This window comes from Monodon monoceros, unplaced genomic scaffold, assembly GCF_005190385.1.
Source record: "Monodon monoceros isolate NGI ecotype Baffin Bay Population unplaced genomic scaffold, NGI_Narwhal_1 Super_Scaffold_11, whole genome shotgun sequence".
NCBI classification, from domain to species: Eukaryota; Metazoa; Chordata; class Mammalia; order Artiodactyla; family Monodontidae; genus Monodon; species Monodon monoceros.
In genome coordinates, this window is record NW_021703767.1 from 95,680,006 (window position 1) to 95,699,551 (window position 19,546).

The following is a 19,546-nucleotide window of genomic DNA, read 5'->3' on the forward strand; positions in this document are numbered from 1 at the left end:
TTCCACTTTTGCTTTAATGTTAGTTATCAGAAGCTCACTCTTTTGTGAGGCATTCCACTCCACAAACAGCTCTATTACTGACAAACTCTGCATTATACTTAACTGAAATCTCTTTCAATCTCTAGTCCTAGATCTCCCCTCCCCCAAAAGTTTACCTTCATCCAAGAGATGGCCCTTCAAAAATTTGACAAAGGTCTGCCATGTCCTCTTCCTCAGCCCTGACTTCCATGGATTAATCACCCAGATTAACAACTCATTTGCTAAAATTCGTTTTAAAATAGGATTCATATTTTAAGGTAGACACCAAAAAAAAGAAGGAATTGACATAAACGTGTGTTTATTTTTATATTACTGTTGGATAAGTCATAGTACTTAAATAAATCCACCTAGCAGCTATTCACAATGAGACTTAAAAACATAACAAAATGTTTTAGAACAGAAGCCTGGGTTTTCCTCCAGGGACCCATAAGAAGGCTCCCTGTGATCTAATCTCCATGTTGTAGCCAGCCACAGTCATCTTTTCAAAGGTAAGTCAAACAGACCGAATGACTCTTAATTTAACACACATATAGTGACCTCTGTCATAAGCGTTTTACAAAATTAATGTAGTTCATGTCTTTCCTTTGTTTTAAACTCTCCAAATGTCTTTCCCCAAAGTAAAGGGAAATCCAAAGTCTCTAGCAGTGTCTACAGGGCCCTGTGTGAATGGCCCTAGCTGCCCCTCTGACCTACCTCTTCTATCACTGGACAGATAAACCAATGTTTATAGTCTACCATCTACCCCAGCTAGAATGTAAGCTTGATTAAAATAGGAATTTTGTTCATTATATTCCTAGTGGCCAACGCAGTGTCTAGCACAGAATGGGTATTCAATAAATATTTGTTGAAGAAAGGAAGGAAATGACACTGTGTTAGGGACTGTGCAAGCACACATGTGTAGTTGGAACGTAGAACACAGAGTAAGAAATAAGGTATTAAAAATTTTAGACATGTGCAAAAAAGTTAAAACTGCAGTCTTTAGGGGCTTTAAGCAGAAAGCCACACATAGAAACTGAATGGCCTTTTCTTGATAATCATTCTCTTTCTAAGCATCTCATGGTTTTCTACCCCTGCCTCTTGGAACCCTCTTGCCTTAGCTTTCGTAACAGTCTGCTTCCCTGGCTCCCTTTCTACTATTCTGAACACTTATTAGGTCTCCTCTATCTCCAGTCACAAGACATTCTTCACAACCTCTCTCATTCATTGTCTCTCTCTTTCTGAAACCTAATTCACATTCAATGTTTTAACTATTATCTCTATGTAAGGGTCTCCTAAATCTGTAATTCCAACTCTCTCTGTGGTATTTAAGACTCTTGATAAGCTTGTTCCAAGCTTGTTCCAATTTCTATTCTCAACGTGATCGCACCATTCCCGATACAAACTCTTTATTACAGACATCTGTTTACTCAAACCACCACACATAAGACCTTGATGATCTAAGTTTTAATCCTGACCTGTCCTCAGTTTAAGGAGGGAGGTGGGGATCTTTCTTTAACATCAACCTTCTTTCTTCAACATCAACTTTTTTCTTCAATATCAACTTCCATTAAAACTTTTTCAACCACATAAGCCTGATGGTCTATACTTCTAAACCTGTCCAACATGTATCTTATGTTCCAACTTTTGTTATTCAACTAATTATATACACACATCCTTAGCTAGATTATAAATAGCTGGAAGATAAAAATTCTTGACTTTTTACTATATTCACATAACTATTTATATAATAGGGACTCAAATATTTCTTAACTGAATGTAGAAGTAGTATTTTCCAGGAAAAACCCAACTTCTAAAAAGTGCACTCTTGACAAGGAAATATCACTGTTTATGTTTCCTTAGCCTATAAACATGTACAGAATATTTAGCATGTTTCAGGTGTTTGAACAAACATCTTATATGATCTTCATAATAACTGTCAAACTAGACCTACTAATCCTGTTTTACAGATTTAAAAAGCTTAGCACAGGGGAATATTTGCCGGAGTCTCACAGTTAGGAAACAGAATGCAAATTCAAATCCACATCTCCTAATGACACTCGTGGTGGATGCTGTGATCTGACCTGCCGGCTCTCCACCCCACCTCCAGAATCCCCCATTAGCAATGGAGCATTTGTCATCCCAGTTACTGGGAGTGCTACCGGTAGACATCCCCAGTCTTCAGCCTCCTTCAGAGATGTGACTGCTCGCCTATAGTCAAATCCCATTCCTGGTCAGCCAACAACCAACAGCCAATTCAATATGGGGGTATAAAGGTCCCAGATGTGACTCAGGAAAGCTCTGAAGTGTCAACTCATCTTCAGAACTCCCTGGAGGGTCAACTAAGACTTCTGTAGGGACTTCAGGGCATCTTGATTTTTTCCTACCTAAGCTTGCTTCTCCCCTTCTCTTCCATAGCTGTCAACCCCAAAAGCACTCCTGAAAAACCACCTGCATGCTAGTCTGCAACACCACCTCCCACAGCAGCATCCACCCAACCCACAGCTATCATTAGATGTTATTTTGTGACAAAAGCATAATGGATACAGTCAGTCAATTTCACTTTTAAGAGTTTGGCTAGAGACTTCCCTGGTGGTGCAGTGGATAAGAATCCGCCTACCAATGCAGGGGACACAGGTTCGATCCTTGGTCCGGGAAGATCCTACATGCCACGGAGCAACTGAGCCCATGTGCCACAACTACTGAGCCCGTGAGCCACAACTACTGAAGCCCGCTAGCCACAACTACTGAAGCCCACGTGCCTAGAACCCAGGCTCCGCAAAAAGAGAAGCCACCACAACAAAGGGTAGCCCCTGCTCGCCACAACTAGAGAAAGCCCGTGCACAGCAACAAAGGCCCAATGCAGACAAAAAATAATAATAAATAAATTTTTAAAAAAAAGTTTGGCTAATAAAAACTGTAACCCTTGTTTCCGAGATTAAATGGGTCTACTTTAGTGTATGAAGCTAGTTAATTGTTTTTTATTCTTCAGAGAAAATACGTTGCCAGCATATATAAATTATACATATTTTACAGTCTGTCTCCCCCAACTAAACATGCAAGCAGGCATTCTGTCTTGCTCACTGCTGCATCACCAATACCTGAAGCAGCGTCTGGCTCAGAATGGATGTTCAATTAATATATGTTGAGTGAATGGAGGTGTCATATGTTGGTCTCTAAAAAAAGCATGAGGAAATATAAAATAAAAAGCATTCCAGGGCTTCCCTGGTGGCGCAGTGGTTGAGAGTCCGCCTGCCGATGCAGGGAACACGGGTTCGTGCCCCGGTCCGGGAAGATCCCACATGCCGCGGAGCGGCCGGGCCCATGAGCCATGGCCACTGAGCCTGCGCGTCCGGAGCCTGTGCTCTGCAACGGGAGAGGCCACAGCAGTGAGGGGCCCGCATAACATGAAGAAAAAAAAAAAAAAAAAAAAAGCATTCCACAATGGATGAGTGACATATACGAGGCAGCCATAGTATAATGGTTAAGACCATGAGAGCTAAAGCCAGTATGCTTGGGTTTGAATCCAGGTTCTATCACTTACCAGCTGTATAACCTTAGGTGATTTATTTAACTTCTCTGTTGGTTCAATTTCTTCATCTATAAAATGAGAATAATATTATCTCCTATGATATTATAAGGATTTAATGGATTAAGTGAATTCATGTTTAAAATACTTATAATAGTACCTAGCATATAGCATACTCTAAATGTGTTCAATAAATTTTAAAACATTATTAATTCATATAACACTTTAAATAGAAGTGGACCCTTATTAGATAAAAATAATCCAACCTTCTAAAAAATACACAGAAAAACAAAAGAAAACAAAAACAGATGCTTCTGGTTTAATATGGTGGAGGGAACAAACATCTATAACCTTTCATCCTAAGGGCTTAATGAAATGACAGAAAACTGAAATGACAAGTTTATCAAAGTCTTAGAACACGAAAACAGCAGCAGCAGCAGACCAAAAAGTATGAGAAAATCCTAGATGATTGAAAACAGATGGGATAAAATTTATGGAGAAAACATACCAGCCCCCCAAAACTAAAGTTAACAGGAACCCTTAAAAGAAGTTTTACTGACACAAGATTACTTTTCCTTCTCTAAGCATCTAAACACACTTCTTGGCTTTTCAAGTGCATCACACTTACATAAGAATTCATTATAAATGCTTTTTAAAATTACTTTAAAAAAATAGGAGTTAAAGAACAGAATAATGTTATAAACCTTTACAATATAAAAATTACCAAGAAAAATCAAGATGTAGAGAAAGCAAAAGGAAGTGTAAATTCAAAAATGTCTCTTTCTTAGTGGAGAGTCAATATATTTACAACTAATAATTAAATGTAAAAGCAGGGAACAAGAAAAAAACAAATAACTTGAAACTTAAAAATAGTCAAAGGACTTGAACAGACACTTCTCCAAAGAGGATATACAAATGGCCAACAAGCTTAGCAAAAAGATGTTCAGGGAGATGCAAGAGGGAAGAGATATGGGGATAGATGTATATGTATAACTGATTCACTTTGTTGTAAAGCAGAAACTAACACACCATTGTCAAGCAATTATACTCCAATAAAGATGTTAAAAAAAAAAAGATGTTCATCATCACTAATTATTAGAGAAATGTAAATCAAAACTATAATGATACAGCAGAAATTAACACAACATTGTAAATGAACTATACGCCAATAAGAAAAAAACGTAATGAAATGTCACCTTACATCCATTAGGATGGCTACTGTGAAAAAAACAGAACGAGTATAATCGAAGATGTGGAGAAATTAGCACCTTGTGCTCTGTTGGTGGGAATGTAAAATGGTGCAGCAGCTATAGAAAACAGTATGGATGCTCCTCAAAAAAATTAAAAATAGTATTTCCATATGATCCAGCAATTCCACTTCTGGGTGCATATATCCAAAAGAACTGAAAACAGGGAATCCAAAAGATATTTGTACATCCACATTCATAGCAGCATTATTCACAATAGCCAAAAGGTGGAGGCAACCCAAGGGTCCACTGACGGATGAATACATAAACTAAATGTGATATATAAATACAAAGAAATATTACTCAGCATTAAAGAGAAAGGAAATTCTGACACATGCTACAATATGAATGAAGCTTGAAGACGTTATGTTAAATGAAATAAGCCAGCCACAAAAAGACAAACACTGTATGACTCCATTTATATGAAGTATCTAGAGTAGTCAAATTCATAGAAACAGACAACAGAATAGTAGTTGCCAGGGGTTGGGGGTTGGAGAAGAATGGGAGAGTTGTTAGTATGTAGTTTCAGTTTTGCAAAATGAAAAAGTTCTGGAGATTGGTCACATAACAATGTGAATATAGTTAACACTGCTCAACTGTACACTTAAAATGGTTAAGATGGTCAATTAAAATTTTTTTACCACAATTATAAATAAAAAAGAAAAGCGGGAGGAGGTGTATTATTTAAGTTATAAATGTAACCACAAGAAAAACTAAAAATAGTCAGGAGAGGAGGCAATGAAGAAGTGCTAAATTCCTCATCTTCCATACTGATCAACAGATATAATAAAAGAAAGCAGAATTTTAATAGTAGTTAACTCTAGGTGGTGGAACAGGGGATTAAGGAGAGGCTAGAGATGGAAAGAAGATGTACTTTGTATTGGGTTGGCCAAAAAGTTCATTTGGGTTTTTAAGATGTTAGGGAAAAACCTGAATGACCTTTTTGGCCAAACCAATACTTAGACCTTTCTGAATGGCATAGAATATTATTATTTTTTCTACCATGTAAAGGTATGATTTTATGATAATTATAAATAAGATATAAAACAAATTTAAATGACTTATAAATTTTAAAAATTGTTTTAATTTTTTTTAAGATTTTTTTTGATGTGGATCATTTTTAAAGTCTTTGTTGAATTTGTTACAATATTGCTTCTGGCTTTTTTTTTTTTAATTTATTTTTGGCTGTGTTGGGTCTTCGATGTCGCGGGCAGGTTATCCTTAGGTGCAGCAAGTGGGGGCTACTCTTCGTTGCGGTGTGTGGGCTTCTCACTGAGGTGGCTTCTCTTGTTGCGGACCACAGGCTCTAGGCATGCGGGCTTCAGTAGTTGTGGCACACGGGCTCAGTAGTTGTGGCTCGCGGGCTCTAGAGAGCAGGCTCAGTAGTTGTGGTGCACAGGCTTAGTTGCTCCACGGCATGTGCAATCTTCCTGGACCAGGGCTCGAACCCGTGTCCCCTGCATTGGCAGGAGGATTCTTAACCACTGCACCACCAGGGAAGTCCTTGCTTCTGTTTTATGTTTTGGTTTTTTGGCCGCAAGGCATGTGGGATCTTAGCTCCCTGACCAGGGATCGAACCCACACCCCCTGCAATGGAAGGCAAAGTCTTAACCACTGGACCACCAGGGAAGTCCCTGTTTTAATTATTTTTAAAATTTATATTTTAAATAGTATATTTTAATAGTATATATAGTATATATTTAAATATATTTAAAATATATTTTAAAATAGTTCCTTCTTCTAGTGACGTTAAAAGGGAACTTGCTGGGGCTTCCCTGGTGGCGCAGTGGTTGAGAATCTGCCTGCCAATGCAGGGGACATGGGTTCGAGCCCTGGTCTGGGAAGATCCCACATGCCACGGAGCAACTGGGCCTGTGAACCACAACTACTGAGCCTGCGCGTCTGGAGCCTGTGCTCCGCAACAAGAGAGGCCACAACAGTGGGAGGCCCGCGCACCGCGTTGAAGAGTGGCCCCCGCTTGCCACAACTAGAGAAAGCCCTTGCACAGAAATGAAGACCCAGCACGGCCAAAAATAAATACATAAATTAATTTTTTTAAAAAAAGGAAACCTGCTTACCTTAAAGCAATTTTTCTTTCAAAATATCCTCAAGGTTACTAGTATGAGGGGGTGAGGATTGAGAGAGTATATTTTAGAATTAAATCAGAAGAGAAGAAAAGGCTCCCACTGAATTTCCCTGGCAAAGAACAAGCGTGACATTATCTTTTTTGAATGCAAGGAGAAAAAATTAGTATGATCAGATGTCATCAAAATAAGACTTCCTTATTAAGGTCCACACATAGTTAAAATTAACACATAGGTAAGCACATCTGCAAACAATAGGGAAGTTTCAGAAACCTTATTTTTCAAGAGCTGTAAAATATTTATCAGAAAATACAAATTTTTTTTTTTTTGCGGTACGCGGGCCTCTCGCTGCTGTGGCCTCTCCTGTTGCGGAGCACAGGCTCCGGACGCGCAGGCTCAGCGGCCACGGCTCACGGGCCCAGCCGCTCCGCGACATGTGGGATCTTCCCGGACCAGGGCACGAACCCGTGTCCCCTGCTTCGGCAGGCGGACTCTCAACCACTGCGCCACCAGGGAAGCCCAGAAAATACAAATATTTTTAAAACATCTGTGTAATCCTTTAAAAGTAATAAGTACATACATCCTAAAGGGACTCAATGAAGGAGTCATGATTTACCAACTGCCACTCCTTAAGTTCCAGGAACTAAAACATTTAAGGGAGTTTCTTATAAATAACTCTCCAAGTAATTGGAAAGCACCATGTTCATATACCCCACAATCACCAAATCCTTATTATAGTACCAAAGCTAAAAGTAAGCTGCAAAATAAAGATATTACTTCTAAAGGTACAAAACAAATCATGCATGGAAGATTCTTATTTTTCCTGGTTTTAACTTCAGTGTTGGCATAAATTAGCTTACCACTGGACTTCAACAGAATACAGTCTGCTTCACCACAAAGATGCCCAAAATGGCAAATTTAGATATAGTTTTAGCTGAATTTAAAAAAAAAAAAAAAGCATTTTTAACTTTGCTTCAGCAGTCAAACAGTTTTAAGCATTCATTATGTTCCTATGTTCTAAAATATAGAATCTAAAGTTTTTCCTTAGGACTAATTGCTTTTAAAAATAAACCTGAAAAAGAACCATATTAAGTCCTTCTGCTATCTCAACATAAGCTTCTCTCCTAAATTAAATATAGTACAATCAGAAGAAAAAAAAAGTTTTGTAAGCAGGATTATCCATGGATGGTAAAATCACTGGGTCAAAGGTTTTAAGGAAATATTCATACAATCTCAAAGTATCCCCCTTCAAATTAATTGTTAATTATAACAAAACCATAATGAAACTTCCATTTTTAAAAATCAAGGAGATAGAAAATTGACTTGAAAGAATAACTGTGAAATATGAATTTGACAATAAAGAAAAAAAAGTAATCTTAAAAAGCCCCATCAATATAGTAAAAGGGTAAAGGGAAATTTCTCTGAAGGGTAAGACTCAGCTTTGTATTATGCTTTACTAAGCCTCGAAGTTATCATCCATAAAATGGAGATAATGATATCTACCTCTCAATATTGTTAAAAAAAAAGTTAGCATTTTTTGCCAATTGTATTTGCAAAAATGTAAAAGACCAATAACATGCAATGGGAGCATAAGGAAAATGCTTCATTTGTACACTTGCTGGGAATGTCAATTGATACATTTTTGGAAGATAATATCAAGTTTTAAAGCAGGCATATCTTTGACCATGTTTGCAAGAATACATATTAACTATAAGGATGTTCCTTCAACATGATTTGACAAAGCGATTTAATGAAAGTTCATCAATCAGAAAAAAAGATTAAATGAACTGTGGTATAACAATACTATGGAACACTATGTACCAATTATAATGAAAGAGGTGGATTGCTCTATCTGTATGTATCTACCTATTTATCTGTCTATCCTGACATGGAAAAATGACCATGAATGAAAAAACTCAAGTTAAAGAAACATGTATAGAAATATGAACCCATTTATTGGAAAAATAAAAGGGTGTGTCTGTATGTATACACACACCTACACTTACAGATATATTGATATGATGTAGAATATCCCCAACTGTTAACAATGGCTATCCCTATGAAGAGGGGGTGAGAGCCTACTTTATATATCTCTGTATTTTTAAAATTTAGCTTTAGTGCCTTGTCTTTGTGATCTGTATTTGGCCATTGGTGGCATTTTTGTTCCTATCATCATTCTCAGCCATGCTCCTACATAGGTTAGCTGTCATGCAGAGTGCTGGGGACACAGAGCAGGCACACAAAAAACAGTTGGTCAGTTAATTCTGGACATTTCCGCCTGGATGCTCCCAAAGCACCCTGAGTTCAAAATTTGATTACTTGTTCCAGGTAATTAATTACCCTCTCTAATAAATCTCTTTCTTTTCTATTCCCTAGTCTCTCCAAATGAGAAATCCATGTCTGACTCAGACCCTCTCTCTTCTCCACAGGCAATCATTCTCTAATTCATATTGACTCTACCCCCTAAAATCGCCATTGAATCCATATCCTCTTTTCCAACTCCTAAGAATCTCTCACTTGGACTACTTCCAAAGCCTCCAGATTAGTCTCATCCATTGCTAATTCGTCTACTATACTGGTTCCAAGAGTGATCTTTCTAAAATAAAAATCTATCGTGCATCCCTCTTACTTAAAACCTTCACCAACAAGAAAAAGTCTGAAGCCCAAAGTATGATTTTTGAGAGTCTTCATGATCTAGTGCTTGTGAACCTTCTTATTAGCTCACTTCTCATCAGTGCCCACTTCACACTTTATGTCCTAATGAGGAATGACTATGGGACTAACGACTAAACTGATCTTAATTCTCCAAACGTATGCAGCTGTGCAATGCCTGCAATGACCTCCCACCCAACATCATAATCCACCAGGCAAACCTACTTATCCTTTAAAAGCATCAAACATTTCATCCTCTTGGAGGGCTTTCCTCACCCCAAACTTCTCCCCAATAGCCATCCTAGCACGTACCTTACACACACATACACACACACACACACACACACACACATCCCTTTATTAACTTTTTAAAGTCTTTCCTCCCACAAGTCTCTTGGTTCCTCAAGGGCAGAGCCTTGTATTATTGACTCTACATCCTCTGTGCCCACCCCAGTACCATGTGCCTGGCTTATAGTAGTTGTTCAACAATATTTATTAAACTGAGTTTAAACACACTTTGGTAAAATGTGAAATCCTAAACAAGACTGGAGTGTTTTAATTAGGCTCATTTCAACCATAAAGAAAACAAACACTCAAGTTACTTTAATAAGAGGTTTGGGAGCTGTATTAGAAAGCTATCCAGGAAATTTTTTTCTGTAGAGAGCTGCTTTTTTTCCCTCTGTTTCCTCAGCCCTTCAGTTTGCACACGGGTGATCCTGGCCTCACCAGACTCTCCCGTAACTCTTCAGCTTCAGTCCTCACTGCTAACAAGCAATTTATCTCCACATTATCTAATCCAGATTTCTGAGATGGTTGTTTTGGTTTTGGCACCAGGCCACCATGTCCCTTCTTTCTCTCTGGTGAAGCTACGGATCTGCTGCCCTATGGTTAGGTGACATGCCAGAAGCTCCATGACCAATGACTCACATTCCCCCAACTTTCAACTTAATATATCATTTTTATTTCCTTAGAACCATTGCTAAAGTATATCACTAAAATTATTTTGCAATACTTTTAAAAACAAGTCTTGCCAAGACTTGTTCACAGTGAGAAAAATCCTGCATACTTCGTCACTAAACCAGCTATACTTTCCAAATATGCAAGGAGTTCATCCCTTTTTATTTGTAGATATTCACATAAAGAATCCTCTGGATTCATAACTGCTCAACAGCACTGGTTTAAAAAGCTTTTTTACAAGCTTTTTGCAAAATTTCTCTTACATTTATAACGTAAAGAAACGAGTAATCCAGACATTTCCTTGTTAAATTTTACCCTGTAATATCAAGTAACTTTATAGAACGATAGCACACACGATGGCAATCTACCACTAACCCACAAAACCTGTTTCTCCTCCTCCAAACTAACACCACAAGGTAATGATTGAAGGAAGGCAGGCCACTCATTGACAAGCTCCTGTGGTGAGGAAAGAGGAGTCCAGGCCAGGAGACAGGCACTCTTAGGTGGCCTCCAATAAAATCAGATTCTCAGTGCTATTAATCTCCTGAATAAAAATTAGAAAAAGGCTAATTAAATATCTGCTATATCTAGGGAGACATCACAGTTGCACTAAGAACAAATTAAACAGCATGAGAACACTAAACACACCACTGAAAGGAGGCGGCAATTCATTCACTAAAATATTCTGTCTATTCTGAGATTTCAATATTCACTGGAAAGAAATATTGTTAGAAGGAGATGGGGGAAAATCGGTAATGGCCGTTCAGATGATCTGAAGGAAAAGAAACTTTTCAAATGCAGATTGTCCTTACATTTCTTGATAGTAAGGGAAGAATTTTCTACTTTAAAATCAGGCAGGTGCTCTACTTAGCCAACTGTTTATTAACTATCCTCATTGGTGACTCATTTCAGTTTCATTTGTAGTAATGGGCAGCTGACTAAGTAATATCATAACCATCAGTTTAGACTATTGTTAATAAACATATAATCTTAACAGATCTAATTTCAGAGGACACAAATTGGTACAATTTAGAGTGCTGATGTTGTCTTTAAATGAGGCTTGGAATGAAGGCACTATTAGAAAGTTTTCATTGAATAAAAGCACTAAAGGGCAAGGGGTTGATTCATTACTTAGCAAAATGCATAGGTTTTTAAAAACAAGCAAAGCAAATGTTAACTTGAATGTCTTGGAGACGTTTTAGTCAAGCAGTAAAAGGGTTATAAGTCCTTATGCTCTTTTATTTATTTTTTTAAATTTATTTATTTTTTAAAGGGAACTTTTTATTTTATTTGTTTATTTATTTATGTTTGGCTGCATTGGGTCTTCGTTGCTGCGCATGGGCTTTCTCTAGTTGCCACGAGCGGGGGCTACTCTTCACTGCGGTGCACAGGCTTCTCATTGCAGTGGCTTCTCTTGCTTTGGGGCACAGGCTCTAGGCGTGCGGGCTTCAGTAGTCGTGGCATGCAGGCTCAGTAGTTGTGGCACGCGGGCTCAATAGTTGTGGCTCGCAGGCTCTAGAGAGCAGACTCAGTAGTTGTGGTGCACGGGCTTAGTTGCTCCGCGGCATGTGGGATCTTCCCGGACCAGGGCTGGAACCCGTGTCCCCTGCATTGGCAGGCGGATTCTTAACCACTGCGCCACCAGGGAAGCCGTCCTTATCCTCTTTAAAAAAAAAAATAATTGGAGCAATAAACCAAGAAAATATTATATACCTACATTCTAAAGACTTTGATTTCTTTCCAAAAGAGAAGCTTACAATGATTTTAATTTACTAACTAGGCCTATTTACAGTTGTCAAACTAATAAAAATAGGAAAAAAGGAAGAAGCATTAGTTTCTTCGTGTTTCATAGTTGGAATCATTGGAAACTACCTGAATTGAATAAGTCAAAAATTTATATTATTTAAAGTCAGAAAGGTAAACCGGAGAACTAAAAATTATACTGTAACAATCAAAACTTGAGAGGCATCGGGGAGCGAGGAAGCAAAATGTAGTGTGCATCCAATTTCGCATCTTTCAGAGGAAGGAATCAATAGATACCATGTAAAGTTGATAAATCACGAAACGGAAGTATAACTTTTAAAGTAATAAAGGCAACCTCCAGAAGAACAAGAAATAAACTATCAACAGTAGTTACCTCTGAAGGTTGGGAGGACTGAATGGGGAACACTTTTTATTTTATACTTCTGAACAATTTGCACTTTCCTACCATGTGCGTATATTTATTTTTTAATCTCGTTTTTTAAACTGTCAATAATCAGACACTATTTAAAAAAAAGAAAATGTACTATATTTCATTCTCTGTACCTAACTCACAGACCGTCAACTATAAAATGGAACACATTCTAAAGTGAAATATCTCATCTGTCAAATTAAAGGAAAGGTAAAGGAAGCAAAGCTTTTTTTTCCCACAGTGCAAAGTGCGTAGCTACTGTTTGAAAATCAAGACTTCCCTGATCAATTTAAGCAAAAACACTGTTACTGTCCAAAATAACTCCTCTAAACTACTACTAAATACAGTCAAGCTAATGAACAGAGAGAGGTCAGAGGCTTCACGGCAGCAAACAAACTAGAAGTCCTTACATCAAATCAGTAAGACATTTAGGGGCTTATATTTTCTTTGAAATCAAAACAAGAGAGGCATTTTGAAAGTTTGTTATCTTCACTGATCCTCTAAGGAATGTAAAAGTATGTACTGCAGTTTCAAACCTCCTAGTGCTTGAGTTTTTTAAAGCAAATTACTTCTGCTTGAACAAGCAGTAAGACAGGCCACAGCGGTCGGGTGTTCTGTTAACCCTTAGTTTCAAACCTTTATGCTCACACTAACAGTTCAACTTTCTAATGCTCCCAAATATAGTTATCTCAAAGAAATTTCAAACCACAGTCATACTACGGAATATGATTTAATACACTGATTTTAGGACTGGACCATTTCTGGTAACCACAATAGTTATAACTTAGGTAATAATATGAGTAAAGATCACAGAATTTAAAGCTGTGCCTATGCTCATCCTCTTCTCTTCTTGCAATATCTCACCCTATCGGACAGTCCTTGAAGCAAGACTGACAAAGAAGCGTTCACAAATTTTAATTTACATATATACAACCTAATCTTGGCGAGACATAAGTACCTAATGTATATCCCTGAAAACGCATCAACTTTACTCAAACAATAACTCCTATGTCTAATATACTGGCAGCCTGACCACAGTCCAGGTACACGTCGCGAACTCTTCTATGTGATAAAGACAAACCTGACTTAGAGAACCAGAGGCTTTAGGCCTGCTGGTAATCAAAAGGGTCAACAAACTGAAGCAATCCTGTCTTTTAAACCCATGGTAAACTTAGTTAACTAAGGCATCACTCAGAATCAACTCTCAACCCCTAATACATCCAGACTTAAAGACGTAAAGCTCTTGTAAATCTCTTGGTAGACGAGTCTCTTGGGCCCACCAGGTGGACCTACTTACTCCAAGGCTCCTCCCTCGGACCCTGCTCAGGACCCTCAGCCGCGCGATTCCAGGGCGCCCTGCGCCACACCTTGGGGGTGCCGCAATCCAGTGCCCCGTGCTCCTCCCCCGACCACTCGGTCACCCATCCCGAGTCCCCCGACTTGCCCGCCCAGCCCATCCCTTCCACACCTCCAGCCCCACACCCGCCCCCCCCTCCAGGCCAAGTCCAGCTGGCCTCTCCCCTTCCTTCTCACCACCACCCCCACCCCACACACTCACCCGCGGTAGTAGGCTTTCACCCGGACCTGGTGAGAATGGTCCCCGCTGCCGCCGCCGCCTGCGATCGGGTGAGACATGGTACCGCTGTCTCTCTGGGTCGGCATCTCCTTCCTCCCCCGCCTCAACTCTGGAGGCCGAGGGGCGCACCGGGCGCCGTAGGGGACTCCGAGGCCCGAGTTTCTCCCGGAGCCGCGGCTGCCCGCTCGCCTACCTGTCCTCCACGCCCGCGGCGCGGGCCCAGAGGTCGCCTCGCCGGGGAAGCCGGAACCCGCACGGCTCCCCCCACCGCCAGCGGCAGACACTGCCTCTGCTGCAGCCAGGGCCCAGCACGCCTCCCACCTCCGCCCCTCCCACCTCACACGCTCCAAAGGCCCACATTCCGGGGGAGGGCGGGTGCAACCACCGATCCAACTCAAGATGCCCGGCTGAACCATTCTTACGGGGGCAAGGAAAAGGGGAGAGAGGAGGGGGGATGCTGAACATCACAAAAAACTTGCCGGCAGGGTGCCTTTTATGGGCTGTAACTGAGAGAATGTGACGACTGAGGTACCTATAGTTCTGTAAAAAGCCCCTCCCTACAAGGAAAATGGTGGGGGACAAATTCTGCGGCATCTCACCCCAGTTTCCTGTCTTGGTCGCGTCCGCGGTCAGACGGCTAGGGACTCGGAGTAGATTTGCCGGGCGGGTTTCTGGGACTTGGAGTCCCCATGGGATTCTGGGACTTGAGGTTCTTTACGTGTAGAGCGTCCCGCCTTCTCGCTGACCGTCTGTCTTCAGCTTGTGCCCCGGGACCCGTCGGCGTGGAAGTCCTGAATCCACCGTGGGCACCTGAGGACACTGGAAATGATTGGGGTTCCTCACAATCTAGACTTTGTTCTCTGGTGAATTCTTCCAATTGCATAAATCATCTCAATCATACAGTACCTTTTCTGGAAAGAAGAATTTGGTTACTGCCCAGCATAGCCTCTTTTATGAAAAGAATTTAGTATAATATATGTAACAAATGTAATAATGAATGTAATAAAGGAAGAAACTCAACTGGAAGGTATGATGGAAGATTGACTTTTCTTCCTTCGCTGCCCCCCATATCTTGGCCCTTGTAGATTGCCATTGCATGGAACAGGTGCACAATGAATATTTAGCCAATCAGTCAACCCATCCAACTATCCATGCATTGGCATTTTTTAACATCGTTAAAACATTGTTAACATCGACTGTTTTCCATAGTGGCTGTGCCGATTTACATTCCCATCCTAATTTCATTTTCTATTATTCATTGCTAGTGTATAGAAATACAATTGATTTTGTATATATCTTGAATCCTACAAGATTGCTGAACTCATTAGTTCTAATAGTGTCTCGGTGGATTCCTTAGAATTTCCTGTGTGCAAGATTATGCCATTTTAGAATACAGATTGATTTACATCTTTCTTTCCAATCTCGATGTCTTTTATTTTTCTTGCCTGATTACATTAGATAGAACTTCTAGTATTATGTTAAATAAAGAGAAGTATGTTAACATTCTTGTATTGTTCTCAGTCTTATGTGGATAGTTTTCAGTCTTTCACCATTAAATGTGATTATTGCTTTAGTTTTTTTGTAGATGCCCTTTATCAGGTTGAGGAAGTTCCATTCTATTCCTAGTTTGTTGCCTATTTTTATTATGAAGGGTGTTGGGTTTTGTTTAGTGCCTTTTCTGTGTCTATTGAGATTATCATGTGGTTTTGTGCTTTATTCTATTGGTGTGATATGTTACATTAACTTTTATTTTTTTGCGGTACGCGGGCCTCTCACTGCTGTGGCCTCTCCCGTTGCAGAGCACAGGCTCCGGACGCGCAGGCTCAGCGGCCACGGCTCACGGGCCCAGCCGCTCCGCGGCATGTGGGATCTTCCCGGATCGGGGCACGAACCCGTGTCCCCTGCATCGGCAGGCGGACTCTCAACCACTGCGCCACCAGGGAAGCCCTGTTACATTAACTTTTAGATGTAAGCCAGTCTTGCATTCCTGGGAAAAATCCCTCTCGGTTATGACATATAATCGTTTTCATACGTTGCTAAATTCGGTTTGTTAATATTTTGTTGAGGAATTTTGAATCTACACTCATAAGCATGGTTTCCTTTAGTTCTTTAGACATGTTTATAACAGCTGCTTTGAAGTCTTTGTGTGCTAAGTCCAACATATGGGTCCTCTCAAAGACAGTTTCTGTGTGCATGGATCCCATTGCCTGTTTCTTTGTATGTCTCATAAGTTTTTCTGTTGCAAACTGTACATTTCCATGGTAGCAACTCTGAAGACCTATCCAGACTGGCTCTAGGTCTGGTCGTTGTCGTTGTTTGCTTGTTTATTTGTGGGTTGGCCAGACTTGGTCAATAGACTCTTGTTTCCTCCACAGTGTGCAGCCTCTAATGTCTCTCCTCAGAAGGTGCAACTTTGGCATGCACACCGTCACCCTGACTCCTTGTCCCTCCCCTGGGGGATGACAGTGGTTTTAGTCAGGTTCTCTTTGACTGTCTCTTTTCCTCATCTCCCTATCAAGCTTTTAGCTGGTTTGCCTTTATGGATATAGCTCCCAGCTGTTAGCCTCCACTAATTGGCAACTGATTGCTCCAGTGTTTTTGACAGTGCCCTGGGGCATAAAATTGTTCCACAGTCTGATCCAATGGTCCTTTTTTATTTATAATTTTCACCAGTTATGGTGGTTTCATTGGGGCGAGTATACAGGGAGCTCCTCATGTTTCCATTCTGGAAGTGCTCTGACATTAATTTTTAAAGTCGGTGTGATGCAATTAAAATAGATACAGGGGCTTCCCTAGTGGCGCAGTGGTTAAGAATCCACCTGCCAATGCAGGGGACACGGGTTCGAGCCCTGGTCGGGGAAGATCCCACATGCCGCAGAGCAACTAAGCCCGTGCACCACAACTACTGAGCATGCACTCTAGAGCCCACGAGCCACAACTACTGAGCCCACGTGCCACAACTACTGAAGCCCACGCGCCTAGAGTCCGTGCTCTGCAACAAGAGAAACCACTGCAACAAGAAGCCCGCACACCGCAATGAAGAGTAGTCCCCACTCGCCGCAACTAGAGAAAAGCGTGCGTGCAGCAACAAAGACCCAACACAGCAAAAAGTAAAATAAATAAAAATTTAAAATAAAAAAAATAAATAAATAAAATAGATACAAGGCACAGACAGTTAAGCATATAGGATAATCAGGGCACAGAAATTATGTCATTTTTAGTAACAAAATATGAGAAACTATTGAGCCATCTCTTTAGTTTAAAGAAAACAGGACTCTGTTAAAGGGTTTAAAAGGAACCTGGCATCATATTAATCATATCTTTAGGAAAATATGGCTTCCTTTCTACAGATTGAGCTGCTCTAACAAGAAAATATCTACTCAGAATAGGTAGGCCTTTATATTCAATATTAACTAGCCTCACCAGTGTGTCCTGCTGTATATAGATCAAATATGAAAATTTGTTTTTCATGTTCTTTATGCCATCTAATAAATCCTGCTGCTGGATCTTTGATGCCTGTTTCTCAACTGAGAATCACATGATACAAAATGGGAAGTCAATGGTAAACATTGTGAAAAAGCCTCCCACAGCCCATTTTCTTTCTGTTGTACTTAAAATGGTGCTTACTAGTACCTTCAACTTTGGGTAAGCCTGCCTCCCTTCACCTAGCATTCTTCTGTGGTTTCATTAAGCATTTGATCATGTCACTAAAAAGAGAGAAAAGTGTTTCAACTGCAAGTCCTGATCATTTGGAGGGACTCTGTGACCTGTAGAGATAAATATTGGGCTCTGAGCTAAATTATACTTACTTTTGGCTCACTGTGATGACTTGAATAGAAAAAAAATTAATTAATGCTCAAATCCACCAGCTTAAGGGATTTAAAATATTTTTGGCCAACATTCTCTCATTTTGTCATTATCAGAGTGCTTGTCCCAATGTGCATCAAAGAAATAAACTGCTTGGTGAATGGAATGAGATAATAAATAGTAGACACATGTCCTGTGTGATCATGTCCTAATAGTATTACATTAATTGTTTTACTTAACCTTCAAGAGCAAAATTTGTGACCCAAACTCCTGATTGGAATCCTGACAGCTGTTAGTAAGAGTTTAGTTTTTATTCTATTAATTAACCTTACTGAGCTAGCATAGATAGCAAACAATACCCCTATGACTCCCTTTCCCCCTTCTTTCTCCTGTGCCCTCTCACTGCCCCATTGACACCGCCAGCTTTATCTGGGTACTCCCTTCACTCCAGCCACATACACTCATTTCCATTGCAGTTCCCCAATCTCACTCCCACAGTACAGATAATGACATACAGCAGTTTGAGCCTTAACTTATTTTGCCTTTGAAATAAAATCTTTGTTTTAATGAACTGTCAGTGGAGAGTTCCATTAAGCTGAAGAGACAGCAAAATGAATAAATAAAATAAAATAATATAAAACATTTACTTAATGAAAGTCACTGAATAGCCAAAGATGTCTGAGTGGGCTTCCCTGGTGGTGCAGTGGTTGAGAGTCCGCCTGCCGATGCAGGGGACACGGGTTCATGCCCCGGTCCAGGAAGATCCCACATGCCACGGAGCGGCTGGGCCCGTGAGCCATGGCCGCTGATCCTGTGCGTCCGGAGCCTGTGCTCCGCAACGGGAGAGGACACAGCAGTGACAGGCCCGCGTACCGCAAAAAAAAAAAAAAAAAAAAAAAAGATGTCTGAGAAACCTCAACATAATTAACTCCTATGGGGTTAGTTGGTGCAGGCATTATGCTCTCCCCTTCTTTTCAAGAAAGTTACAATCCAGATAGGATGTCAGGACATGTACCAATAAAGAGAAAAAATGCAAAATGGGAAACTGTGCGCCAGTAAGTGACAAAGAATAATTGCAACGGCTCCCGAGTGCTACCTCATCTTCTTTAGGAACCAGAAGAACCCACTTGTGTCTGGCTTAACTGAAAGGCACAGAGTTGACTAGTAAAATGTCAGGTTGAAAAAGCCTCCATTAAAACACACAAACTTCTTTTAGAAGTATCATTTGTTTAATGATGTTGGCGCACCAAGTATGCTGTCCCTAACAGCAGTCAAGCATTAAATGTAAGCTACCCTCCAATTTGAAGAGGCAAACCTGTTCTTGAGGATGGCGTATCCAATTGAAAATGTAAACCTTATCTAATAAATTCTCCCCACTCCAGCAGCTCACCCACCTCAGCATTGGCCTCCTTTAATACCCTAGTTCTCGGGGACTTCCCTGGTGTCCAGTGTGTGAGACTCCACACTCCCGATGTAGGGAGCGTGGTTTCGATCCCTTGTGGGGGA

General features: G+C 40.3%; 1 protein-coding gene across 4 annotated transcripts in view; it reads right to left on the reverse strand.

Moving 5' to 3' along the window:
* PRKCI (protein kinase C iota) overlaps positions 1-15,120 on the reverse strand; it is a 78,048-nt gene extending 62,928 nt beyond the window's left edge. Inside the window, exons 1-2 of one of the 4 annotated variants that reach the window (XM_029214908.1) lie at positions 14,833-15,120; positions 14,216-14,273 (exon numbers count right to left, since the gene is read on the reverse strand). Coding sequence is in view for 1 of the 4 variants with exons in the window: in XM_029214907.1 (XP_029070740.1) it covers positions 14,216-14,649 (434 nt within the window). In the remaining 3 variants the exon portion in view is untranslated. Of the gene's footprint in view, positions 1-3,559; positions 3,618-14,215; positions 14,650-14,832 lie in introns of those variants that run through there. The other 3 variants (XM_029214907.1, XM_029214910.1, XM_029214909.1) reach the window with 3 other exon arrangements.
* Positions 15,121-19,546: the final 4,426 nt, after the last annotated feature.